The sequence below is a fragment of the Pagrus major genome, chromosome 11 (assembly GCF_040436345.1).
Source record: "Pagrus major chromosome 11, Pma_NU_1.0".
In the NCBI taxonomy this organism is placed as follows: Eukaryota; Metazoa; Chordata; class Actinopteri; order Spariformes; family Sparidae; genus Pagrus; species Pagrus major.
In genome coordinates this window covers 22,413,175-22,435,320 of record NC_133225.1, presented here as the reverse complement: position 1 = coordinate 22,435,320, position 22,146 = coordinate 22,413,175, and the positions used below count along the sequence as shown (strand labels likewise).

Genomic DNA, 22,146 nt, shown 5'->3' with positions numbered 1-22,146 from the left:
CCTAGATTCTGGAGAGCCGTGCACATCCACTCACCAAAAAGCAGCTCAGTGATTTATGTTCCAACAACACTATTCTACTACAGTACTTGTAAACTCAGACTCTTGAAAGTTAAGACCTTTCCTCTGACTTTGGGCGTTTCAGCATATACAGTAAACTACAAAATACAGATAATTTTAACTGCCAGGGGGAATAAAACACAAGCTATCTTTTCGTTCAAGGAAATCGAATGTGTTCATCAAAACAGGAAGCGCTCTAGTCATCGGAATGATCAGCGCGATATTGGCAGTGTAAACCTTAGAGCTGTATCTGCCAGCTGCAGGAGTAGTGAACAGCAAGAAACTAGAGGCGGGACTACCCCCATGAGGGAGTGTGTATGAGGCAGAGGTCTCTCCCTCGCACACATACACTCAGTCATTGCTCCACATACACAGGGTGTGAGGTAAAGCCTAGTCAGACCTCGCAGCCCAAAGTGAGTCACTAGAGCTGTGGCGTTTCCCGGCGTGAGAGAGCCAAGGCTTGGTCCTCTTTACTGTAGTCAGACTGAGACAGACACTTTAACGGACAGCAGCCCCACTCTGCTCTGCGCTCCTCACACAGCAACATGGGAGCCTGCTGCTTTGACAAGAAAGAGAGGAAATTAGGGAAGCTGAATGGTTGGAGAAAGGTGAGTTTTCTTGGATTTTTTTTTTTTTTTTTGTGATATAAAGAGTTTGTAATCAGTTCAACTTTCTGTGGTATCTTAATGGACTATAGGACTATAAGACTTTGTACAGACTTTGTGTCTAGTTCTTGAGTCGCTTGCTGAACATGGTGAGTCCACATGCTGGAACAGAGTTTCAGGTGATCCTTTTTGTCCTTTGTTGTTGGTAAAAGTTGTTTTAAATTTCACTGCTGCGGATGCTGAATGTGTACTTGCATCTTTTCTGCTTTTTGAAGGCATGTGATTAGTTACTATAGATGTGAAAGCCATGTTCTTTTCTTAAATTTTTCATATTCCTATTTATACATTTATACACGTTTACACGAGGTTCCTGCAACAGGCTGTGGTGCATGCATCCTGCTGTGCATCATTTCTTACAGCGCTGAATTTAAATGTGTTAAGAAAACAGTCAGACAGATTTGTGGCTGTATTGTAACACACTGAGAGGCCTCTCTTTTGTCTTTCACCAAAACATCATAGTTAAAAACAGTGCTGATCAGATATGGCATTTCTGTCTCTGGAGTTTGAGTTCTGTCAGAACTTTATGTTTATGTAAACTTTTGTTTTTTTTACACTAGTAATTGCAAATGCAGTTTTGCTCCCCTTGGAACAATGTTAAACTGATTTCTTTCCAAGTTATTAAATGACCAAGAGCAAAGTAGAGCCCAATTCACCAAAATAAGTGTGTGTTTGTCTTTGTGATCTGAACAGAAATAAAGGAAGGGGTTGAGTTAATAAGCAAAACGACTGCGGTCCAGGCATGTGATAAGTTTTGTATTAGTACCAAGGCCTGGAGTTTTTTGTTCTTTCCTTTTTCTAAAAACTCAGGTCATGTGGGGAGAAAGAGAGCAGTAGTGGCAAACAGGATGCAGGGAGTGAAGAAAATCTCTCTGGGAATTTAGAATAATACACCATTTCTTTTTGATGTGATAATGTTAACTTCTGTATTGAGCAATCATTTGAGTGTTGCAGCAACGGTTAATGTGTCTTAAGCATGTCTTCTTTCTCAGGCTTTCAAGAGCATGTCTTGTTGTAATGATGCCTCCGTTGTATTTTACATGTCGGTGTTTTCTGCTTTCGAAGCAACCAAAGCTGAAGCAAGCGTAGTCTTCCAGGGTCTTCAATAGTTATTTTTCAATATCTCTTACTGCATCAGACAAACTGAATTTACTCATGCTCATACAGACACACATCAGCATGAACGAGTGAGTCAGAGGAAGTGAGAGGTTGTCAGGCCGTCTCTTAGTTGAGGTGTTTGTAGCTTCAGCCGAGATACTCACAGTTTCATACGTAGGTAGGTTCCCTGATCTTCACAGAGTTATGTCACTGCGACTCTTTGCCATAACGCTGATGATACTACCTGCGTCATAATTTTGCTCAAGCGAGGGAGAGATAAACCACAACCACTGCAGGTTTGCTGCCTAGTCTCTGCTGATCTTTAAGTAAGTGCTTCTCTCGAGGAGCATTATGTCGGATTCAAGCTTTTGAAGATTTTTTCTTTGCTTGATGTTTTACTTTACATTCAACCCACCAACATTATCAAAAAGCCCATTGTCTAATCTAATGCATAATGTAAATGAGAGATTATATTATTCAACTGATGAAAGAAGGAAACTAAATCATAGTAATTCTGATTTGTTTTAATTGGCTTTTAAAAGGTGTAGTTGGAAATTTTGGGGAAGACATCTTAATCAGAAGACAAAGATCGTCATTGACTGATTTCTTATGCCAAAACAAACTAAATGAACAAACTCTCTTTGTTTTCATCACCAAATAAACTGAATAAACAAACTGACATTAAAGGATGTGGGGTAATAGTACCCCGTTAAGAGTCGTTAAATGAACAAAAATGTTCAGGTAAAAAAGTGTAATCTCGTAGTGTAATGGTTTGCTCTTCAAAATGTACAAATCGTCACCAGTGTTCATTTAGATTTGTGAAATAATTGCTAACTTAGCGATTTGTTTGAATGTTTTTAAATTTGATAGAAAAAGAGGACAGGTTGATATATAAGTCAAGTTTTTGTCCCTGCATGGTTTAAGGGGTCAATGCTCTCTCAACACCGAGCAGGCTGTTCTATAGCAGACTGAGCATAGTGCACCCACTAGTGGCCCAAAGGCACAACTTCAATCTGAACCACCTCAGATGAAGATAGACTGATGATTTAAAGCAAAAGAATAATCTACCACATGAGGGTAAAACCTGTCCATTTTCTGACACAGAAAGGGAGAACAGAAATGACGCTCGGGGCTGGGAGGAAGTGAAGGGAGAAAGAATGGAATAAGGATATACACTATGTGGGTATGTGAGAAAGAAATACCCACAGGGCTCTAAGACGCTAATCTCCCTCCAGTGTCATGGTGTCAGTAGGAGGTAAAGAGGCTTCCCTTCTGCCCCTGAACGAACAATAAAAATCAAACGTGCACTCGCCACAACACACTCGTTCAGAAACACACAAGCACCAGTGTGTTAAACATGCGTGAGACATGTCAGCATCCACTGTGCTTAACTGTAGATAACAGCATCTTTAGGCTGCTGCTGCTGTGTGAGTGTACGGAGGCATTTCTTTCAGCCCGTGGGGAAGCATGGCTCTTCAACACATTGCAGAGACATCCCCCGCTGTTATTTCTGGTTTCTTTATATATTATGCAGTGAGCTATTATATAAAGAACTGCCTCCTCTCTTTCTTTTTTATTTATTTATTTTTTTTCGCTCTTTTCTTGCGTCCTACCTCCCGGCTTCTGGTTCTTTCCCTCAGTGGGAGGATAATCCGGAATCCTCTCGGGGAAGCTTTTGATCTCCCCCTCATCTTTCCAAACTCATACACACCAACACAAACATCGGACTGAGAGGTTCTCTGGGAACTTCTGTTTACAGTTTCCCATGGATTGGCTCTGAAGTGGCGAGAGCTATGGATATTTTCTCATTAGCGAAGGCATTGCAGCCTTCCTCGTGGGTTTCACAAACAAAAATCGTGACTAAATTGACAAAAGCACAAAACGCGCCTCACAGATTGGCCGAAGGTACTGATGTAACAGAAGAGTGTATTCCAGGCAGGTGGCCCCAGCCTTGTACACTGCAGCCGTATTAACACCTGCTCCAAGGACAGCCCATTGATTCTGGCAGCGAGGCAGACAGACAGAGAGATTGATGACTGTGTTGGCAAGTGGCAGCCGGGAGAGAAATTGACATGTAAGTGGTGGAGAGCGAGGGAGAGACAGAGCAGAGGGAGAGGGAGAGACAGAGCAGAGGGAGGGAAGGGGGGCGGTTTTCAGTCTGCACATCGGTGGATGTGAGCAGAGATGTGTGTGGTGTCCTCGTGACAGCTCAGCAGCTACACCACATGTCTGCCTGGGAAGGAAAGGGGGAAGCCTCTCCTCTCTTCTCTCCTCCTCGCACAACAGCCTCACACTGGCCGCCTGATGCTGTTGCCATGGCGCTGGGGTGTTCTGGTAATTGGCATACACACTTACTCACAGGCAGAGAGAGAGGCTGTTGTCACCTAAATTGGGGAAGGATGCAATTATCTCCCATCTCTCCTTTTTTTTCCCCCTCCTCACTGACCGTCTTCCCCACTCTCATGTTGTCTCTCGGCCATTAAAAATAGCCTTCCACAGACACCCTGACAGCATCTAATATTGGAATTGGGATGCAGATAATGAACAGGCTTGTGAGTTCTCCACAATGGCCACCACACTCGGGGATGTCAGGAGATAACAGGAGACTCAAAAGAGGGAGAGGGAGGCGAGCAGATGATAATAGAGATAATGGGGATAAAAATACAGCCCTGTGCATTCACATTCTTCAAAACGTGCCCCATCCCCTTCCTCAACTCTCATTGTTTTACTGTAGAGGGGAGGCATAGCTGCACGGCTCGATGACATTCCTTCACAATGGCTGACTTCGTAAAAAATGGCTTTTAGAGGGAATTACAGGGGCCGGGAATTAAAGAGGATGGATTTTATCTGCAGAGGTTGCAAAGCTGGAAAAGAGAAGAGAGATGGAGAGTCTGGATATTATATGTCAATCACTCAAACATCCCTTCTGAACCTCATGTATACACCAATGCCAAGCTGTAATTAGGGCTCCCCCCTTCTCCCCACTTTGTCAAATCATGTGTTCTGAATAGAGCGTGTTGCTGGGGCTGGCAGACTACAGCGGGGGAAAAAAGAGACAGAAGAGGGAGGGAGGGAGGGAATGAAAAAGAGAGAAACATGGAGAGAGAGAAAAGGCAGGGTAGGAGGGGCAGTAAGAGCGCCATAGCAATGAGAGTAGCGAAGCAAGACAAATCCAGTGGAGGAACCCCCCCTCTAGTCAGATGAACATCGCCGCCTCACTCCCTCCTCCTCCTTCTCCTCCTCCTCCTGTCTCCATCGACGTTTTTCCCCCCTCCTCGCTTCTTCTCCATTATTCATCAGTGCGCTGAGAGTCCCCAGCACACGGCTCCAGCTGCTGCCGCTCCAGCCGATCCATCGAGCCTGCTGGATCTCCCCCTCATATAGCCTGGCTACAACGCCTATTTTATCCTCAGTCCTCCATCTATCCATCCATCCCAGGGCATGGAGACTAAGAGCTGGCCCTTTTCTGCTGCTGAGAGGGAGAGTGAGCCATCATCAAGCTGCTCTCTTAGCTGCTGGGAAGAGACACACTAGAGGAGAGAAGAGAGGATTTTTTTTTTTATCCTTTTTTGGCGCTGAAAGAATCCTGTTCTTCTGCCTCTACTTTCTTATTGGATTACAGTTCTGGCTTTGTGTAGGAACGAGAAAACGGGGTCCAAAATGCCTGAAGCCAATTACCTGCTGTCGGTTTCTTGGGGTTACATTAAGGTGTGTGGCACTTATCTATGTAGCTTGTCGGGATAACGCACTCATTTAATTTTACGTCTGTCTGTGTCTGCTGTTGCTGTAAGGGCCTATTCTAAAGAAACTAAGCATTTTGATAATATCTATTGTTTTTGTGGAGAGTTTCAAGACACTGTGCTAGCCTAATTGCACCAAAAAGACATTTCCATCATGTTGAGGGGGGTCTGACAGAATGGTGTTTTGTGGCTCAGACTCCATCTTGAGCCCTCTGCAGAGCTGTGTGTCTGTTTGTATATTCCGTGTGTATGTGTGTGCACGCGCATGCATCAGTCTGTCATAAACAGCTGCTACTGCAGTGCCTGGGTCTCCGTGTACTGTCAAATGTATCCGTCTCCGTCAAATATTTTATCTATTTAAAACTGTTGATCGTATTAAAAGTACATGAAAATCACCAAAATGTTGGAATGGAGAGGAATGTTCGAAGCAGTGTGCAGATTTTCCTCTTGACATCATTGAAATTCTTGCACAGTGACGCAAGTAAAACAGCTAAATAGGCCCCCACAAAAACGTGATTCAGTGTGATAAAACTGTAAATTGGTTGCAGGAGGTGAACTGAGGGGCATTAAAAGGTGATGGCCTCCCCACTAGTAACACAAATAATGATCCGCACCCTAATTAATTGCGGGGAAAATGGAGGGGAAAATAAGATGCGTCCCCCCCAATGATTTTACACTGTAATTGAATAATATTGGTGAAGCTGGTGAAATAAAACTCAGTACTGCTGTATTTTCCATGGAATCTTGGACCTTAATTTCTCCCAGGTTTCCCCTCAATGGAAACTGACGACATTTTTTTTTTCTCTCTCTCCCCCCTCCTCTTCCTCTTTCCCTCTTGCAGTTCAAGAGAATGTTGAATCGGGAGTTGACGCACCTATCTGAGATGAGTCGGTCTGGGAACCAGGTGTCCGAATTCATCTCCAACACCTTCCTAGGTAAATGAAATGTCTTGTGAACATGCACTTGAGTCACACTTACAAATCCACTATTTTGGTCTTTATAAACCACCTTAAATTACCACAGACTACGATTAAACACATGAACTAAATACATACAAATATCCACAAATATTTTGTGGCTCACACGGATCCCCATTTCTCTGTTTTGCTGCAATGTTTATTGGAGCTTCAGTCTCTTACAAGATGTTGAGCTGTGCAAGTTGCTCTGGCAGGCTTTTCTGTGGGGGCGTACCATAAAACACTGCGCCATTAAGCTTTGTCTAGATGTTTATGGCATTGGGCTCAAAATGGCCATTAAAACTGAAATAAAATATCTACATTTCTAAAAGTATTGTAAAAAAAGATTTATGTAAGGTGGCTGGCTACTGCTAAACTTGCCACTTGACTGACAAGGGAGCTTGTTAGCCAGAATCAGAGCAAATGGATTGGAGCGTGGGTTGCACATTTGAAATCTGTGAATGGATGGAAACCATTGCTTCTGCTGTTTTTTTGTCATCCACATGTACAAAATGTTTTAGGGCCCTCGCATCAAACCACACTATCAACTCACTGTAGGGAAAATATAGCCTCAACAGCACAAGCAAGACATTTTCCAAATGGATTCAAAGTTGGCTTTTGGTTAATGTGAGATTTCCATATAAGTCTGAGGATAGCTAGATCACAGATACATACATTCCAGGAACATGCAAGTGACTTAATGAGTTGAGGGTAATATAGATTGACAAACAAAGAGGGTAATACAAGTAGGACAGAATACACGTAGAGGTAGTTAAGATTATTTATAGGCACTGTGCTTCCAATCGATTCGCATCCTGATCCGGTGTAGTGTTGTTGGCAGATCATAGAGAGCGAGGGGAGGAGGGTGAGGAGACACAGAGAAGAAGCAAGTGAGGGAGGGCTCTGACTGCAGTGAAGGAGAAAACAGAGGTACAGAGGAACCCCCTTTGCTGGCAATGAGATGAGCTCGGCAGATTGGGTGACTCATCACCGTCTTAATGCATCCTTGTCAGCAGGGACACCTTGTTGTCCCACCACCTCTCCCTCCCCATGTTGCTGCCCCGAGAATCCAGACAGAGATGACTATCGCTACGATCAGGATTACCCTGCTACCAGTAGGGAAAAAAAACATTATAGGTTAAAATTAATGAAGAGAAGGAGGTAAAATGAATAAAGCAGCAAAGCTGGCCTGGTTTGGCCTCAGCTGACCAGTAGGACTGTTTAATCCTTCCATCCATTTAGATTAGTATCTAATCAGTAATGCACTTATTCCAGCTTTATATTATTCTCTTTTTTTGTATAAAAGCATCCATTCAGATTCAGATTAATTACATTTTCCTACCATATGCCGGGTCCTGCAGAGGTCATTCTTAGATGCAACTCAAATCTAAATTCTAATATCTGGTTTATAAGTATTTCAGCTGATGGTGAGGCAGACTGTCCACTGGTAAAAAGGGCCTGGATAATTTCGTATATAAAAAGGTCCCAGATTTTCCCATGAATGGCGATTTGAGACCAGGTTTTCCGACTTTCCATTAAAGGATTGTTGGTCGACAGCATGCTGGCCATTCACGTGTGCCTTCCCCCGCCACAGCTGTCCTCGTGGCATAATTCTGTCATAATTCCCTTTGATCGGCCAGCAGCAGCAGAACACACCTAGTTTAGGGAATAAACTGAGGGGGGGGAAAAAAAGTCCCCAAAAAGCAGCCCCCACCTTCCCCACAGCATCTGCGTCTCTCATAGGAGAGCATACGGAGGAGGATGAAAAAGAATCCAATGAAATCGAAAGAAACGTGGGAGATGACATAGAAGCGGGAAGGAGAAATGAAAAAGAACAGAGAAAGATACGGCAGATTTCCACTTCATCTGCTTACATTTTTTGGGAGAGGGATTTGGTGTCTAAAAAGAGAAAAAGAAATAGATAAAAATAATTAAATGCAAAGGAGAGAAGAGTGAAAACAGAGGGAGGAGAAAATAAAAATAACAGGAGCTTTCATGTGACTGGCTGACACACTGCAGGCCAAACTGCGACACAGAGACTAAATCTGCTGGAATATGTAAACCATGATCATGATAACTGTGCTGAAAGCCCTCCTGAGCAGTTTATCAAATCAACTGTGGAACACACTGCGTGTCGTTTACTGTGTATTGCCACTTACTTATGTAGAAACAGATAAGAATGACACTGCGAACTTGTCCGTCTCACAATCTGATCTCTATCACACACACACACACTCACTCACTCACTCACTCACACATATATGTACAAGCCACACACAGCAGTGGTGATAATGGCGGCCTCTAATAAATTAGAGGGCAATATATTGCTCTTCCTCTTGTTTCCCACGCAGCACATGTCTGAGAGCGCTTAATTGCCCATTCTCAATTACCACTGGAGGACTGAAGAGAGAGCGAGAGACAGAGAGAAAAGCAGAGAAAACAGTGCAAGAGAGAGAGGGAGAGCATGAGAGTGAAAGTGATTATTTGAATTACAGCTGGTAATTGAATAACCCTCCACAGGGGAAGGCTGATAGGCCAGCAATGAGCTGAGTCGAGGCTTGATAGATGAGTGCACAGCTCACATACATGCCGATAGCCAGTCCCTGCAGGATTGCTATGCAACATTGCATCTGTGTTTATTTTTGGATAAAGTGCAAAAACTGGCATTTCATTTCTAGTTATTTTTTCAAAAGAATATTACATGAAAGCCTTGCGGCTTTTATTCTTGGACTGCTTATTCGCTCTATCTGTGGCCAGACTAAACGTAGTTGAATAGACTGACCAAAGAAAATAAAGCAAACATAAAAATCCCACTCTGTACTAAGTAATTTGATAACGCTGTGATAGATGCGGCAGCTTATTGAATGACCGACTTCATGGAGCTGCCTTAACTGTGTGAAAGCCCCAGCGCTCAGTCTGTCAATGGGCTGACCTATGAGAGTGAAAAGAGCAGGAGATGAGACGTGAGCCACCTGCTGAGAGACGGGGGGGGGAAATGTTGTGAGGGAGGGAGAGGGACAGAGACGAATGAACAGTAGGAGCTCAGAGAGAGACTGCAGGTGGAGGACAGGGAGCATGAATGAACAAATGAATGGAGGGAAGAGTTGATGAATGAATGAGTGAATCAATAAATCCCTCAGGAACTAACCAGCTGCAGGTGTTTCTGTGGTGCACCTGTTTTTTTTTTGTTTTTTTTTGTTTTTTAAGAAGAAGATTAAAACCCAGACTCCTGTTTTATGAAGTTGGGAATTTAAACCACTTCTTCCTCATGATAGTTACACTTTTCTAAAAACAAGAAATCTCTTATTTTCCCCTCCCTCAGACAAACAGAATGAGGTGGAGATCCCGTCACCAACATCCAAGACGCGGGAGAAGAAGAAGCAGCAGAAGCAGCAGCTGATGACACAGATCAGTGGAGTAAAGAAGGTCTCCCATGGGCCCTCGCTCTCCAGCAGCAGCATCTCGCGATTCGGCGTCAAGACAGATAAGGAGGAGCTGCTGTCGAAGGAGCTGGAGGACCTCAACAAGTGGGGCCTGAACATCTTCACTGTTTCGGAGTACTCCCACAACCGGCCCCTCACCTGCATCATGTACGCCATCTTCCAGGTATGAACTGTCTTCACTTATAGAAATGTTTCCTTCAAATTTTTGGGGTGATTACTGTTAAAACTATCAACATTTAGTCTAATTAAATTATGATTTTGTTTTTCCAGGAGCGAGACTTGTTAAAGACATTTAAGATCCCCATGGATACGTTCGTGGCCTACATGATGACATTGGAAGATCACTATCATTCAGATGTGGCTTACCATAACAGCCTGCATGCTGCTGACGTGGCCCAATCCACACACATCCTCCTCTCCACTCCGGCCCTGGATGTAAGTTAAAACAAATTGAAATATTGTTGTCGGTTCAGTTTTTAGTACCTCAGCTCAGGATTTTGTTAGATTATGTTTTTGTCACATCTCTTCACTCCAAAGGTTGAAAATATTTCTTGAGTCAAATTACGATTAAACATTAGATGTTGACTGCAGGCTGTTATGGACAACCCTGGGTCTGTTATCTATCACACAATGCCCTGATATCAATAGTCAGTGGGTGGATGCTGCTATGCTGATGCTATTTTTATCCACAGAAATAGTTAAAAAAAAAAAAAATTCACTCCCTCTCTCTCTCTTTCACAGGCTGTCTTCACAGATCTCGAGATCCTAGCAGCAATCTTTGCTGCAGCTATCCATGATGTAGACCATCCTGGAGTATCAAACCAATTCCTAATCAATACCAGTAAGTATTACTGAAGAAAAAATATTTAAAAAATATATGAATTGCTGCTTTCCACAGTCAAATAGAAGCAGCCACAACAAAGACTAAAATGTAAAAATCACTTTTTCTTTCCAGATTCTGAGCTGGCGTTGATGTACAACGATGAGTCTGTGCTGGAGAACCATCACTTAGCTGTTGGATTCAAGCTGCTGCAGGAGGACAACTGTGATATCTTCCAGAACCTCACTAAAAAGCAGCGACAGTCTCTGCGCAAGATGGTCATCGACATGGTAAGATCTCCTGAATGACATTATGTCATCTTGATTTATATCATAACCTGTCCACATGATCCCAATGCTGACTGAGGATGTTTTTGTCTTTTTTATTCAGGTTTTGGCCACTGACATGTCCAAACACATGAGTCTCCTGGCTGATCTGAAGACCATGGTGGAGACTAAGAAGGTGACGAGCTCTGGAGTGCTGCTGCTGGACAATTACACCGACAGGATACAGGTTGGTGCTTGGTTTGTTTTGTTAAAAAAAAAAAAAAAAAAAAAAAATGCAATTCTTAACTTAAAAAACGATTTATAGTTAAAACATAAAAGTGTGAGTTTCTGATTGGACCTACTGTAAGCCCTCCATCTACCTTTCACCCGCTTTTAATAGCTCTAATCAATAGCCGGGGTTGGTGGAGGTTGCTCAGCCTGTGATCATTAGCCGACCTCCTACATAGCTGACCTCTGCTCACACTGTCACTCCTTTTCTCACTCCATCCATCTTCTTTTTACCTTTAAGTGCTCCACAATCTTTCCCTCTAATGGTCTTTGTAGGATTCTGTCCTTATTAGACTGTTGTGTAGACTGCCCTCTGTTCATAACAGAGCACATTATAGAATTAGCCTTATATGTCTGTTCTACAAGAATCCAATTTCTTCTAAATCTAATTGTTGTAAAGTATTCCAACATACCTGGCTGTATCGTTTTACGGACATTGGATTGTACATTTTGTATTATCGATTTGTTGTCCAGTTTTCACTTAAAACTAAAAATAAACGCTGATGAATGTAGAGATTTTGGGTGGCAATAACACAAGTTCAAATGATGAAGCATTACAGAGGATACAGGCATTTAATGAATGGCATTTCTGTATTATTTATTAGGTGCTGCGTAACATGGTGCATTGTGCTGACCTGAGTAACCCCACGAAGTCCCTGGAGCTGTATCGTCAGTGGACTGATCGGATAATGGAGGAGTTCTTCCACCAGGGAGACAGAGAGAGGGAGAGGGGAATGGAGATCAGCCCTATGTGTGATAAACACACAGCCTCAGTGGAGAAGAGCCAGGTACGCAATCAAGGACACAGAAACTGTATGATGTACAAACAAATTCACGCATGTGCATCAACATGTAAAGAATCTCAATTCTGGTTCTAATTTGTCCTCATTTTTTCCAGGTGGGTTTCATTGACTACATCGTGCACCCTCTGTGGGAGACCTGGGCCGATCTGGTTCACCCTGACGCCCAGGACATTCTGGACACGCTGGAAGACAACAGGAACTGGTACCAGAGCATGATCCCCCAGAGTCCCTCCCCGCCCTTCTATGACCAGGGCACGCACGGACACAGTGGAGGCACTGGGGGGCAGGGAGGCGGGGAAAAGTTTCAGTTTGAGCTGACCTTGGAGGAGGAGGACTTGGACGGAATAGAGAAAGATGGTGAAGAAGAGGAGGAGGAAGAGTTGGATGAAGAGGAGGATAGTCTAGGAGATTCTCGTTCTCCTCCTCTGGACTATTTGGACATTCAGGAGCATGAAGAGGGCGGCATGATGGAGCCAACGATGGCAATAGAAATTGTGACACACGAGGCGTCACCAACAGACACATAGGGCTTCCATCATCAGGCTCACATGGTGATTTGAAGGTTTTTTGAAAAAAGAGGAGAGATCCTCTTGCAGCTGTGCTTTTTAATAAGCCCACAGAAGCAAGGGCTTATTTCGTCCCGCACAGGGGCGTCTTGCACTTGGGTGTTTGAAGCCAGACACGGACGGACAGTTTCAGTGGAGCGGCTTCAGAGTTCTCAGGAAATAATTGCTGCGGACATTTTAGTCTTGATGGACAGGCGAGACTGAGGGTGGAACTTGAAGGATTTTGGCCAGTTTGGGAAATGGTTACTTTTCTTTTCTGGACTGGCATTAAATGGACATTGACACTACTGAGAGAAGTTTTGTACCTGAAGACTTTTTTATAGATATGATATGATCTAGAAGTAGCATAGAGTAAGATCTACTGATGGAGACACATTTGTATAGCAAGAGAAAGTGTTTACTTTTTTCCTGTACCATTTGTCAAAGGACTTTTGTGTGCCTTTTTTACTATTGTCTTTATAATAGTTTTTTATTTATTGAACACTCTAGTATGTCTGTGAAATGTTTTTTTTTCTTATTTGAAAGAGCAAAATCTTTTTTGTATGTTAAAAAGAGAACAGTCTTCCATGTATTGGGCAATAGAGAAATCCAAACAAACGTCGACAAACAACTCTTGGACAAACTCATCGAAATAGGGAAACATCAACACCCACACCATATGCACAATTTGTCACATCTATTTTCAATCTGAGCACAATGTTTTTCTTTGCACGTACAATTCAAACCTTTACGTTCACTCATGGTTCATGTTACACGTTTAGTTTGTTGCTCTCTATATCAGATATTGGTCAATGAATGTCACAGTCACACTGAAATACATCACCTATTTTCATACTCCATCTCTTTCTTTTTTTTCCTTTGCAATGGTCTGCAGACCATTTGCGGCGCTTCCTACGTTTTCACACCAAAACTTGACTTTTAATGCAAAATGCTCATTGAGGTTACGAGACCCTACATGTGCAATGAAATAGCCAAGGATTCCTGCTAAATTTACAGTGAAATTAATGGAACATTTGATTTGCATGATTGTTATATGATCCAATTGTTGTCGCGTTGGTGTGAAATAGAGGACGGTCCAGGTCATAATAACCCCTCAAACAAATAGCTCATGACAACCAGCTGCTTAGAGCTATGAAAAAAAACTAAATGAAGTCCGCCAAGGACGAAATGCACAACAGCGGTGAATCTATTTTTAGCCCACAGGTATGCTGCAGTCTTAATAATCCTGTTAGTTGGAATGGGTCCTGACCCCAGACCCGTCTGATGTAACGCCCCCCTGCCCCTTTGCAATCAGGCTCAGACCAGATGATTAAAGGTGCTCTTACAGCTGCCTGTCTGAAAGGCGCTCTCATACCCTCATCAGCGCCACTATTCACATGGTTTACAAACCCCTCTGGGCTCAACAGACACGACCCCAAAACAATCAGGCTGGCTATTTCTTCCTCCCGACAAAAATCCCTCAAGTGCGGCGTCTGCTCATTGACGTCAATTGAATTTTTTCCCTTCCCCCTCCACTGTATCAGGTTTCCAGGACAGTCGGGTTATTAGAATTTGAAACAGATGGAATTGCTGGATACAGCATGGCAGACTGTACCCTTTTGAAAAAAGAGGAATAATTAGGTGCTCGAGGTTGAAAACAAACCAAAAAAATACCTCTCTTTGATGGGTAATATGATCTGAAAATGGTTTGCAGACTTCACATTTCTCCTCCTGTGGCTTCCATGACTAATTTTAATGGATGTTCTAGATGCATCTATAATCACATCTCTCCATTTTCATATTGGTTTACTGACATACTCAAAAGGTACTTCATCAAATTTCACCACAGCATGCTTTAAGTGGCAATCGTTTGTGTGCAGTATGTATGTATGGAAGGTTTTGTATGCGTGTGTGTGCGTTTCTGTATGTGTGTGACTTTGTCTTCAGGCCTTACCCTCATCACTCCACACCTTCGTCTCTACTGTTTGTTGCTAGGAGCTCAAGTTGGTCCTTTTTGCTGTTTATAACAGTGTGTATTTATTCTATACTTTAAGCTTGTAAATAAGAAATACTGGCTCAGTGTAAAATCTATTTTAATTTATATGCACTTGCATTACCTGGAAGTGGTGGTGTCTAATGTGTAGAAGACTCTGGATTAGAGTCTTTTTATATATGTATTATATATTGTTTTTATAAATATATATATAAATATATCTAAGTATATATTCGCACAATGTTTTGAGTGCCCAGCAGAGCAGCAGCTAAAGAGACACATTGTTGTTGTTGTTAGATGAGAAGCTTGTAACTCCAAATTAACATTTTTATTTTTACAGAAAAGTTAAAATTGTCTTTTAATGTAACGTCACCGACAAGTTAATGAAAAACTTTATATTAAGCTTATAATGAATGAATATTAAACCAAAAATGTTTTCACTTTGGCATCACTTTGAAATCTTAATTCATGGTATTTTTTCAAATATCTGAAAATTTGACATTTTCCAGTAAAATTTCAGTTTAGTTACATTTCTTAAATAATGGCCCAAATTTTACAGAGGACTTTGAATGTTCTCATTTTGTTACTGAGATATTTTCCAATGGATCCAACTGAGTTTTTGAAGCTATGAGGTTTTCATCTGACAGCAACAATTTGGTAACCCAGAGGCGTCATAGAGGACATGTTAAACTGCATAGGCTTGGATACAGGATACATACAAGCTAGCTTAGGAACACAGAAACATAGCCAATGCTCGGTATCAAAATACACAAATGGCTTATTTTCCTCTCAGCAGCTTGTCACACCTAAGCTTCTCCACCTAGCATTTGAATGCAGATTGCTGATATATGAGGCCAGATACAGGTTCGACTGACAAACACAAGGCGATTGTCTCCTTTTACACTTAACGCACTTCATGTAAAGGTAGATAACACGGGGACGGTATTGGTAGCATGCTACAATACGCCCGGCACTGACGTGAATCGTTCTGAATTAACAACAAAACATGATCTTATGTATCTGATTGTGCTAATGTGTGAACTCTTTCTGACCAAACTTGTTAGCAGTTTTGAAATTCAAATGTGTCAGTATTAACATTGTTTATCTATGTTCAAGCTTTTTTTGGTCCTAGTTGTGTCCAAATGGTTAGCCAGATTTAGCACTATCTGCATGAGAGATGGGTTTTTTTATTGTCAATAATATGTTCAAGTCCACCAGTTGTTGCAGGTGGGTTATTAAATGTTTCACACAATGTATGGTATTATATTGTATATTGTGTTCAAAAATAAATCTGAAATACTTTTTCTATTAAGTGATTAAAAGCAAAGCATGAGTATATTCCTTCTGTTTTTGCATTTTTTCCCCCTTACGGCCTGGTTTTCATAACACTGGGTGTGAACAATAAATTGGGTCACAGTCATGCTTTTGGTGGGTTTCCACGTTCGTCATGTTTCATTAGGCTGTGTCCCAATACAAAACTGTATTTACTGTGCACCTGGGTCCCATGCTGAACATAAAAAGCCTCCGGTATGTAAAACAGTATCAACAATAGGCCAAAATTCTGTTGCTAGTGGTCCCTAGAGGTCTGCAGCTGATAATACCCAACCTAAAAAGCTGTGAAACAATTAACAAACCAAACAACACTGCCTTTGCAAAAAAATATGCATGTAAAATAACAAATATCAAGCTCAAGATGTTAGACTGCAACATATAGTTTTGACATCAGTTAAATCAAAGAATGCAATCAAGAGAGTACAATTGATTCAACTGTATATATATAACATAGGTTTTTTTATTCAATCATCTTTAAAATGAAAAAATGTCCCTCCCTGAGCCCAGTAAGACATTGTCCAATTGCTTGCTGTGTCGAACAAAATGGCCAATGCCACACTATCTTATCAAATAATCTATTGATGTTTCGGGACCCTATAGATGTATCTTAGAGCTTTCTGGTGGGCAAGAGAGTGCTGTAAGGATAAGATATGACTGATATGAGTGGTATGCTATTTGCAAGGGGTACTGTTGATGAAGGTTCTCAGTCATCCAGGTCATGGTAAATGTAGGTGCTGTATCGTAGGCAACTGGACTTGTTTCAGTTTCTTGAAGACGTTTCACTTCTCATCCAAGAGGCTTCTTCAGTTCTAACTAACTGGAGAGGAGTTGCAGGCTTTTAAACTCTGTGTGGGAGTGTCCTTACAGAGTCGTTAAGGACACGTGTGAGCTCTGAGTTTCAGAGTCATTAGGGCCACTTGTGGGTCGTTGGTCCAGGAATACAGTCAGAGTCTGAGACTGTATATACTCAATTATGGTTCTGTTTTTACACTCAAGTTTTAGTTCCCACAGTAAGTCCACCACAATGTATAATAAAGAATTATAAAGCCAATTAAGGTCACCAGGCCGTGGCCCGTCCTGTGAGAACAAAAACCATCAACCTCAAACCTTAGGACAGTGCTGTGAAGTGAAGTAGATTTAGAATGATTTTTAGTGTGTTGTAGAATACCTGTGCTATGTTACATTCATTATCGTTGATGTCACTGGGTTTGCTGCATCATCAAGGCAGCACAGCTCTAATGTACTGAGACAGGAGCGAGTGAGAACCAGAGGACACGCTGTGGTAGCGACCTGTCAATCACAAGGTAGCCATGCCCTGAAGCATACCCTGCTGTATCGTCAATTTGACTCTAAAAAGGGACATCGTGCTACATTAAAGAAGACTTGAAACTAGCGAATGAGACTATAAACTCTTTTATTGTTTGTTTAGTGAGGTCATAAATCAAGTGAGAAGTAGGATCATTTTCACATAAGATTACATACAATTTGATTTATTTTTATAGACAGTCATATTTCAGTGGAGCAGCCTCCTGCTGGCCAGAAGAATGAAAACAAAAGGATTTTGCACTGACTTCACTTTCAGACCTTCAGACCTCCATCCATATGTTATACATTTAATGATCCTCACATGTATATAACGTGTGTGTTGTAGTTTCAGGGGTGAAAGCTCAGTTTTTGAAAAGACAAGCATAATAGAGACTACACAAATAACAATCATATTAACAGACTAGATTTTTTTTAAATTTTTTTTTTTTTTTTTTTTTTAAATGGAAGACGCAAACAAATTTCTGACCTCTTTGCTTTCAGTCCCTGCATATTTCAGTTTATTGATATCTCAAAACCTACTCAATATCACCCCCCTTTTTCTGATACTGATTTGGACTTGGATTACCATGGCAACATTAGAATCACTGAAGGTTTTGGGTCAGCCTTAAACATACATGAATTATCAGAAATGATTTAGGATGCACTGAATTACTATAAACAATATTATCATACATGTATTATAAACATGATATTAATATTTGATTTCTAAATACTGAAATTATCTTTAATATCGTAATATTGTTATATCACGACATCTCTAGTCTGACTCATTTGAAAATTCACACAAATTAATTTGTACAAGGCCCTAATAGTCCTATATAAGATTTAGGTATACTCTGAAACTCTAACATCTGTAAATCAGCCTGATTATCTATCTCAATGTGAATTCTGATGCTATTCCAGATTCTGACTGTGAATTGTGAAATTTGTTTTCTAGTTTCAACTTTAACTATCAACCTGACTCCTGTTCTTTTGCAGTACATCCTGCAGTGACTCCCCTCTGTGATTAACTGGAAAGGATGTGGATGCTCATAAAGTTGCTTTATAGCTCCATAAATAAGTTGGCTTATCCAACATGTGGGACCGTACACACAGCCTGCATGGTGAGAAGGCAAAAATGCTTGATGAAGCAATATTTCTAAGGAATGTTCTGTTCGCACATCATTTTCCACAAGTGACTGGTTTGACTGGAGTGTTTATAGGCTCTAATACACTTTGGGAAACATCCCATGGAACACAACATTATGCGAGTCGAAACTACAGTTTTATTGGTTTTACTGCAACAACTTCCGTCTTTAAAAACATAATGAGGCTTGTTTTGCAAAGTGCTCACAGGTGTTGAGGTCTTACATTTTTTCTAGTAGTTTTTTAGCAATTGAATACAGAGCTGCATTTTCAAAACTGGACAGAAGTATTTACAGTTGATAAGAACAAATAAGTATATTTCAAAACTTATTTTATGTTGGGTTCCTTCTCCAAAATCAAATTATTTTTAAACTTCTGATTTGAAAGGAATTATTCAAACCTGACCAAAAAAAAAAAAAGAAAAAAAAAATGACACGGGTAAGATGCTTTTGTAATCTCCATCCATGACCCTTCATATCCAATTTCATTGTGACCCATGATAAGAGCTCTAAGGCTGTCTGCCCTTGTATCCACTCCAACCAAGGAAATCATGAGTGAATTATATCACAGAGCTGTCTTAGTCTCACTCTTTGCACTCTCATATGCCATTTTTATCTTTCAGCTCTTATCCTTGAATTTTCATGTGTGTCTCCTCTCCTCAAATGATTCCCAGTCTCCTCTAATTTCCTCCACCTCCATTATCTGCTAACCCATCTCCCACTGTGGAGGTCTCTCTACGTCTTGCCTCTGACATAACCTAGTAAAAGCAAGAGATTTGATTCGGTGAAGCTACTTGCGTACATGTGACGAAAGAGAGATGGATGGAAAAAAGAGACAGAGTTAGACTGAGATATGGGACAGTTGGCCTCCCTTGTCACTGCTTTACAAAGGCATGGAGGTCTGTGGGGATGGCTGAGTTACCTAATAAAGCTAAAAACAGAGCAACGCATTTCCCACCAGTCAAAAAATGACACCACTTAACTGCTCCTCTGTGTGGTACTGAGAGGAATATGAGGATTATTTTGAGCCAAGAAGAGGAAATGGTTAGCTCGTGAGCTAATATGGAATTGGCTTAAGGCTACCTATACATGTGAACGAGTGAGAGATACATTCGGAGAAAAGAGAAACACAACGCAAATGAGAAGGAGTGTGTGGGTGTTTACACTTCATGAATCTCTCATCTCAACTGGTATCTCAAAATAAAGCAAAAAATCTGCCAATGTGGAGAGAATATTAATTAATACAAAACATTCAAGACTAAATGTTATTCTTTTGATAATCGTGCAATGGTCAACCTCAGCTCATTGCAGTCACTATTTTCTTGTAAATTCCTAAAACAAGGTAAAACTGTCTTATTTTAATGTAATATAATAAAATAATAATAATATTGTTTTAATTTAATAGTGAAATTGAATGCCTACAGGAATACTGTAGGTATGGATTTTCACAGACACATTTCATATTTATTTTACTGACACACCAGGCCGACAGCTGGCCGTCTGCCAATTTTGGGGCTATCACTGAGCGTCTGTGGCCCTAGTTTTTGTGGTATGAGCCACATCGTTGACAGTAGTTTGCCCTCAATGATGACTTTCGTCTGACTGAGCACACTGGCTCAGCAGCGGAGCCCATCACTGATAGAAATCACTCTGACTGGCTGCTCAGCGAAGCAAATCAGTGCACAAGAAGAGTAACGTAAAAAGGAAAGGAAAGGCCTTGAGTCTGTGGCTTTAATATCCATGATTTCACCCATTTAGCACGATTTCCCCTTGTTGTAGGCTACTGCCTCCTCAACTGTGCTAACTGCAAGTTTTTAATCACACACGTACTCGATTAGAAGTGGCTACATTAGCGAGAGTGCTGTGAAAATGACAGGTGTCAGGTGTTAAAAACACTAAAAACTGGAGTATAAATAATGTGCAGTCTGATTTTAACTTCTGTTACAGTTAGGGCAGATTTAAAGAGGTAGTTTGATGAGAGAAACACACACACACACACACACACACACACACACACACAGGAGATAGAGACAGAGGGAGACAGCGCAGCTGATGATGTAGACGAAGGCCTCACTGAGATGCCGGGTAATTAAATTTAAGGTTCCTGAGCCCACGCGTTGTTATTTCACAATGGTGCGGTGACAATGGTGGATTTCTTAGAGTCTTTATTCTGTTAACCTACGTAGAACTGTGCTGGATTTTATTTTTTTTATAGCAGCCTAAAAGACATCTTTGCTTGAACAAAAGTGAAACTTTTTTCTTATTATCAACTCAAGACAAAGTGAGATATTTTGCATACCACTTGTTTTCGGCAACTTCAAATGTTTAATTTCCACGGGGGACACACGGTCAAACCCAATATATGAAATATAGAATTTCACCCCACGGTATTTGTAGTGACGAGTCATTAAATACATCCACAGGCTAAAAGAAAGTTAATTTTCTCTCCTCAATATTCAGTATTAAACTAACCTCAAAAACAAATCGGATGGTGAGTTTATATGAAGTTAGATGCTTTGGGTGCAACATAAAGAGTATGTGCATCAATTAAACTGGATTTAATTTTAGTTGATTTTTACTATTTTACAGCAGTCTGTAGAATGACAGCTCATCGTGAATAACATCCGGCATGTATACTGTTTATACATTACTTGTATGTATTATGGGGCTTTAATGTCAGTAAAGTCATTATGACTCCAAATCCAAAAAATCTTGTTAAAGACTAAACAGGTGGACTGGAGGAACCTGTTCATCAGGGGTCTGTAATGTTTGTAATGTTTTAGGAATTCACACCTTGCACTGATTTTGTAACTTGGTACAGTGTCTAAATTAAGGAATCTGATCTAAGTGAGAGATCGCACATAGAGGGTACAGTCAGTACCCCATCTGTTCAGTGTTGGCTTAATGCAACAGTGTGCATCTATTATGACCACAAAGGGTTAAACATCTCCCCTCTTAATGCAAATTTTGTGGCTCCTGCTTTTGCGTCATTGTGGTTTTATAGCTGGCTGTAGGGCCAGCTGGGTCAAATACTGCCACTGCTGCTCTCAAAGGACTACACTGAGAAAAATGACAAGCATGGCAATTGATTTTAATTTGCATGAAGAGTTACCGAGTTGTCTTACAGGATTAGCAGATCAGTTTATAAATATAAATATTATTAGTACTTTTTATAATCTGAACAAAATCATTATTTTAAACTTTCTTTTGCTTTTCATGATTGTGTCATTATCCACACCTGCTATGCTGGCATAAAAGAAGCGAAACTGTATGGTGAAAAAAGGGCAAAAGTACAAGACCAACAGTACAAAAGTACAAGACCAAAAAATCAGCAGTTACAGTTGCAGTCATGGTGGCAAAAGTTGACATACACGTTGTAAAGTAAATGTTTATCATGGCAGTCTTCAGTTCCAATGACTTCTACAGCTCTCATTTTTCTGTGATGGAATGAGAAACTACTTTGTCACAAAAAACATTCATGAAGTTTGGTTCAATAATGAATTTATTATGGGTCTTCTGAAAATGTGACCGAATCTGCTGGCTCAAAAATATACATACAGAATTTATTATATTTGGTAAAATATCCCTCTGCCATTTTCTTTTCATTTTCATTTTTCTGCCATTGCTTTTGAAAGCCATCCACAAGCTTCTGGCTGAATTTTTAACCACTCCTCTTGACAGAATCAGTGAAGG

General features: G+C 41.0%; 1 protein-coding gene across 3 annotated transcripts in view; it reads left to right on the top strand.

Moving 5' to 3' along the window:
- pde4ba (phosphodiesterase 4B, cAMP-specific a) overlaps positions 1-16,009 on the top strand; it is a 58,993-nt gene extending 42,984 nt beyond the window's left edge. For 2 of the 3 annotated variants that reach the window (XM_073476847.1, XM_073476846.1), the window contains 8 exons: positions 6,399-6,492; positions 9,836-10,119; positions 10,227-10,391; positions 10,698-10,797; positions 10,912-11,066; positions 11,167-11,289; positions 11,936-12,118; positions 12,229-16,009. In XM_073476847.1, the coding sequence (XP_073332948.1) occupies positions 6,399-6,492; positions 9,836-10,119; positions 10,227-10,391; positions 10,698-10,797; positions 10,912-11,066; positions 11,167-11,289; positions 11,936-12,118; positions 12,229-12,660 (1,536 nt within the window). In that variant the 3' untranslated portion in view covers positions 12,661-16,009. Of the gene's footprint in view, positions 1-381; positions 666-6,398; positions 6,493-9,835; positions 10,120-10,226; positions 10,392-10,697; positions 10,798-10,911; positions 11,067-11,166; positions 11,290-11,935; positions 12,119-12,228 lie in introns of those variants that run through there. The other variant, XM_073476848.1, reaches the window with a different exon arrangement.
- The last annotated feature ends 6,137 nt before the right edge of the window (positions 16,010-22,146 follow it).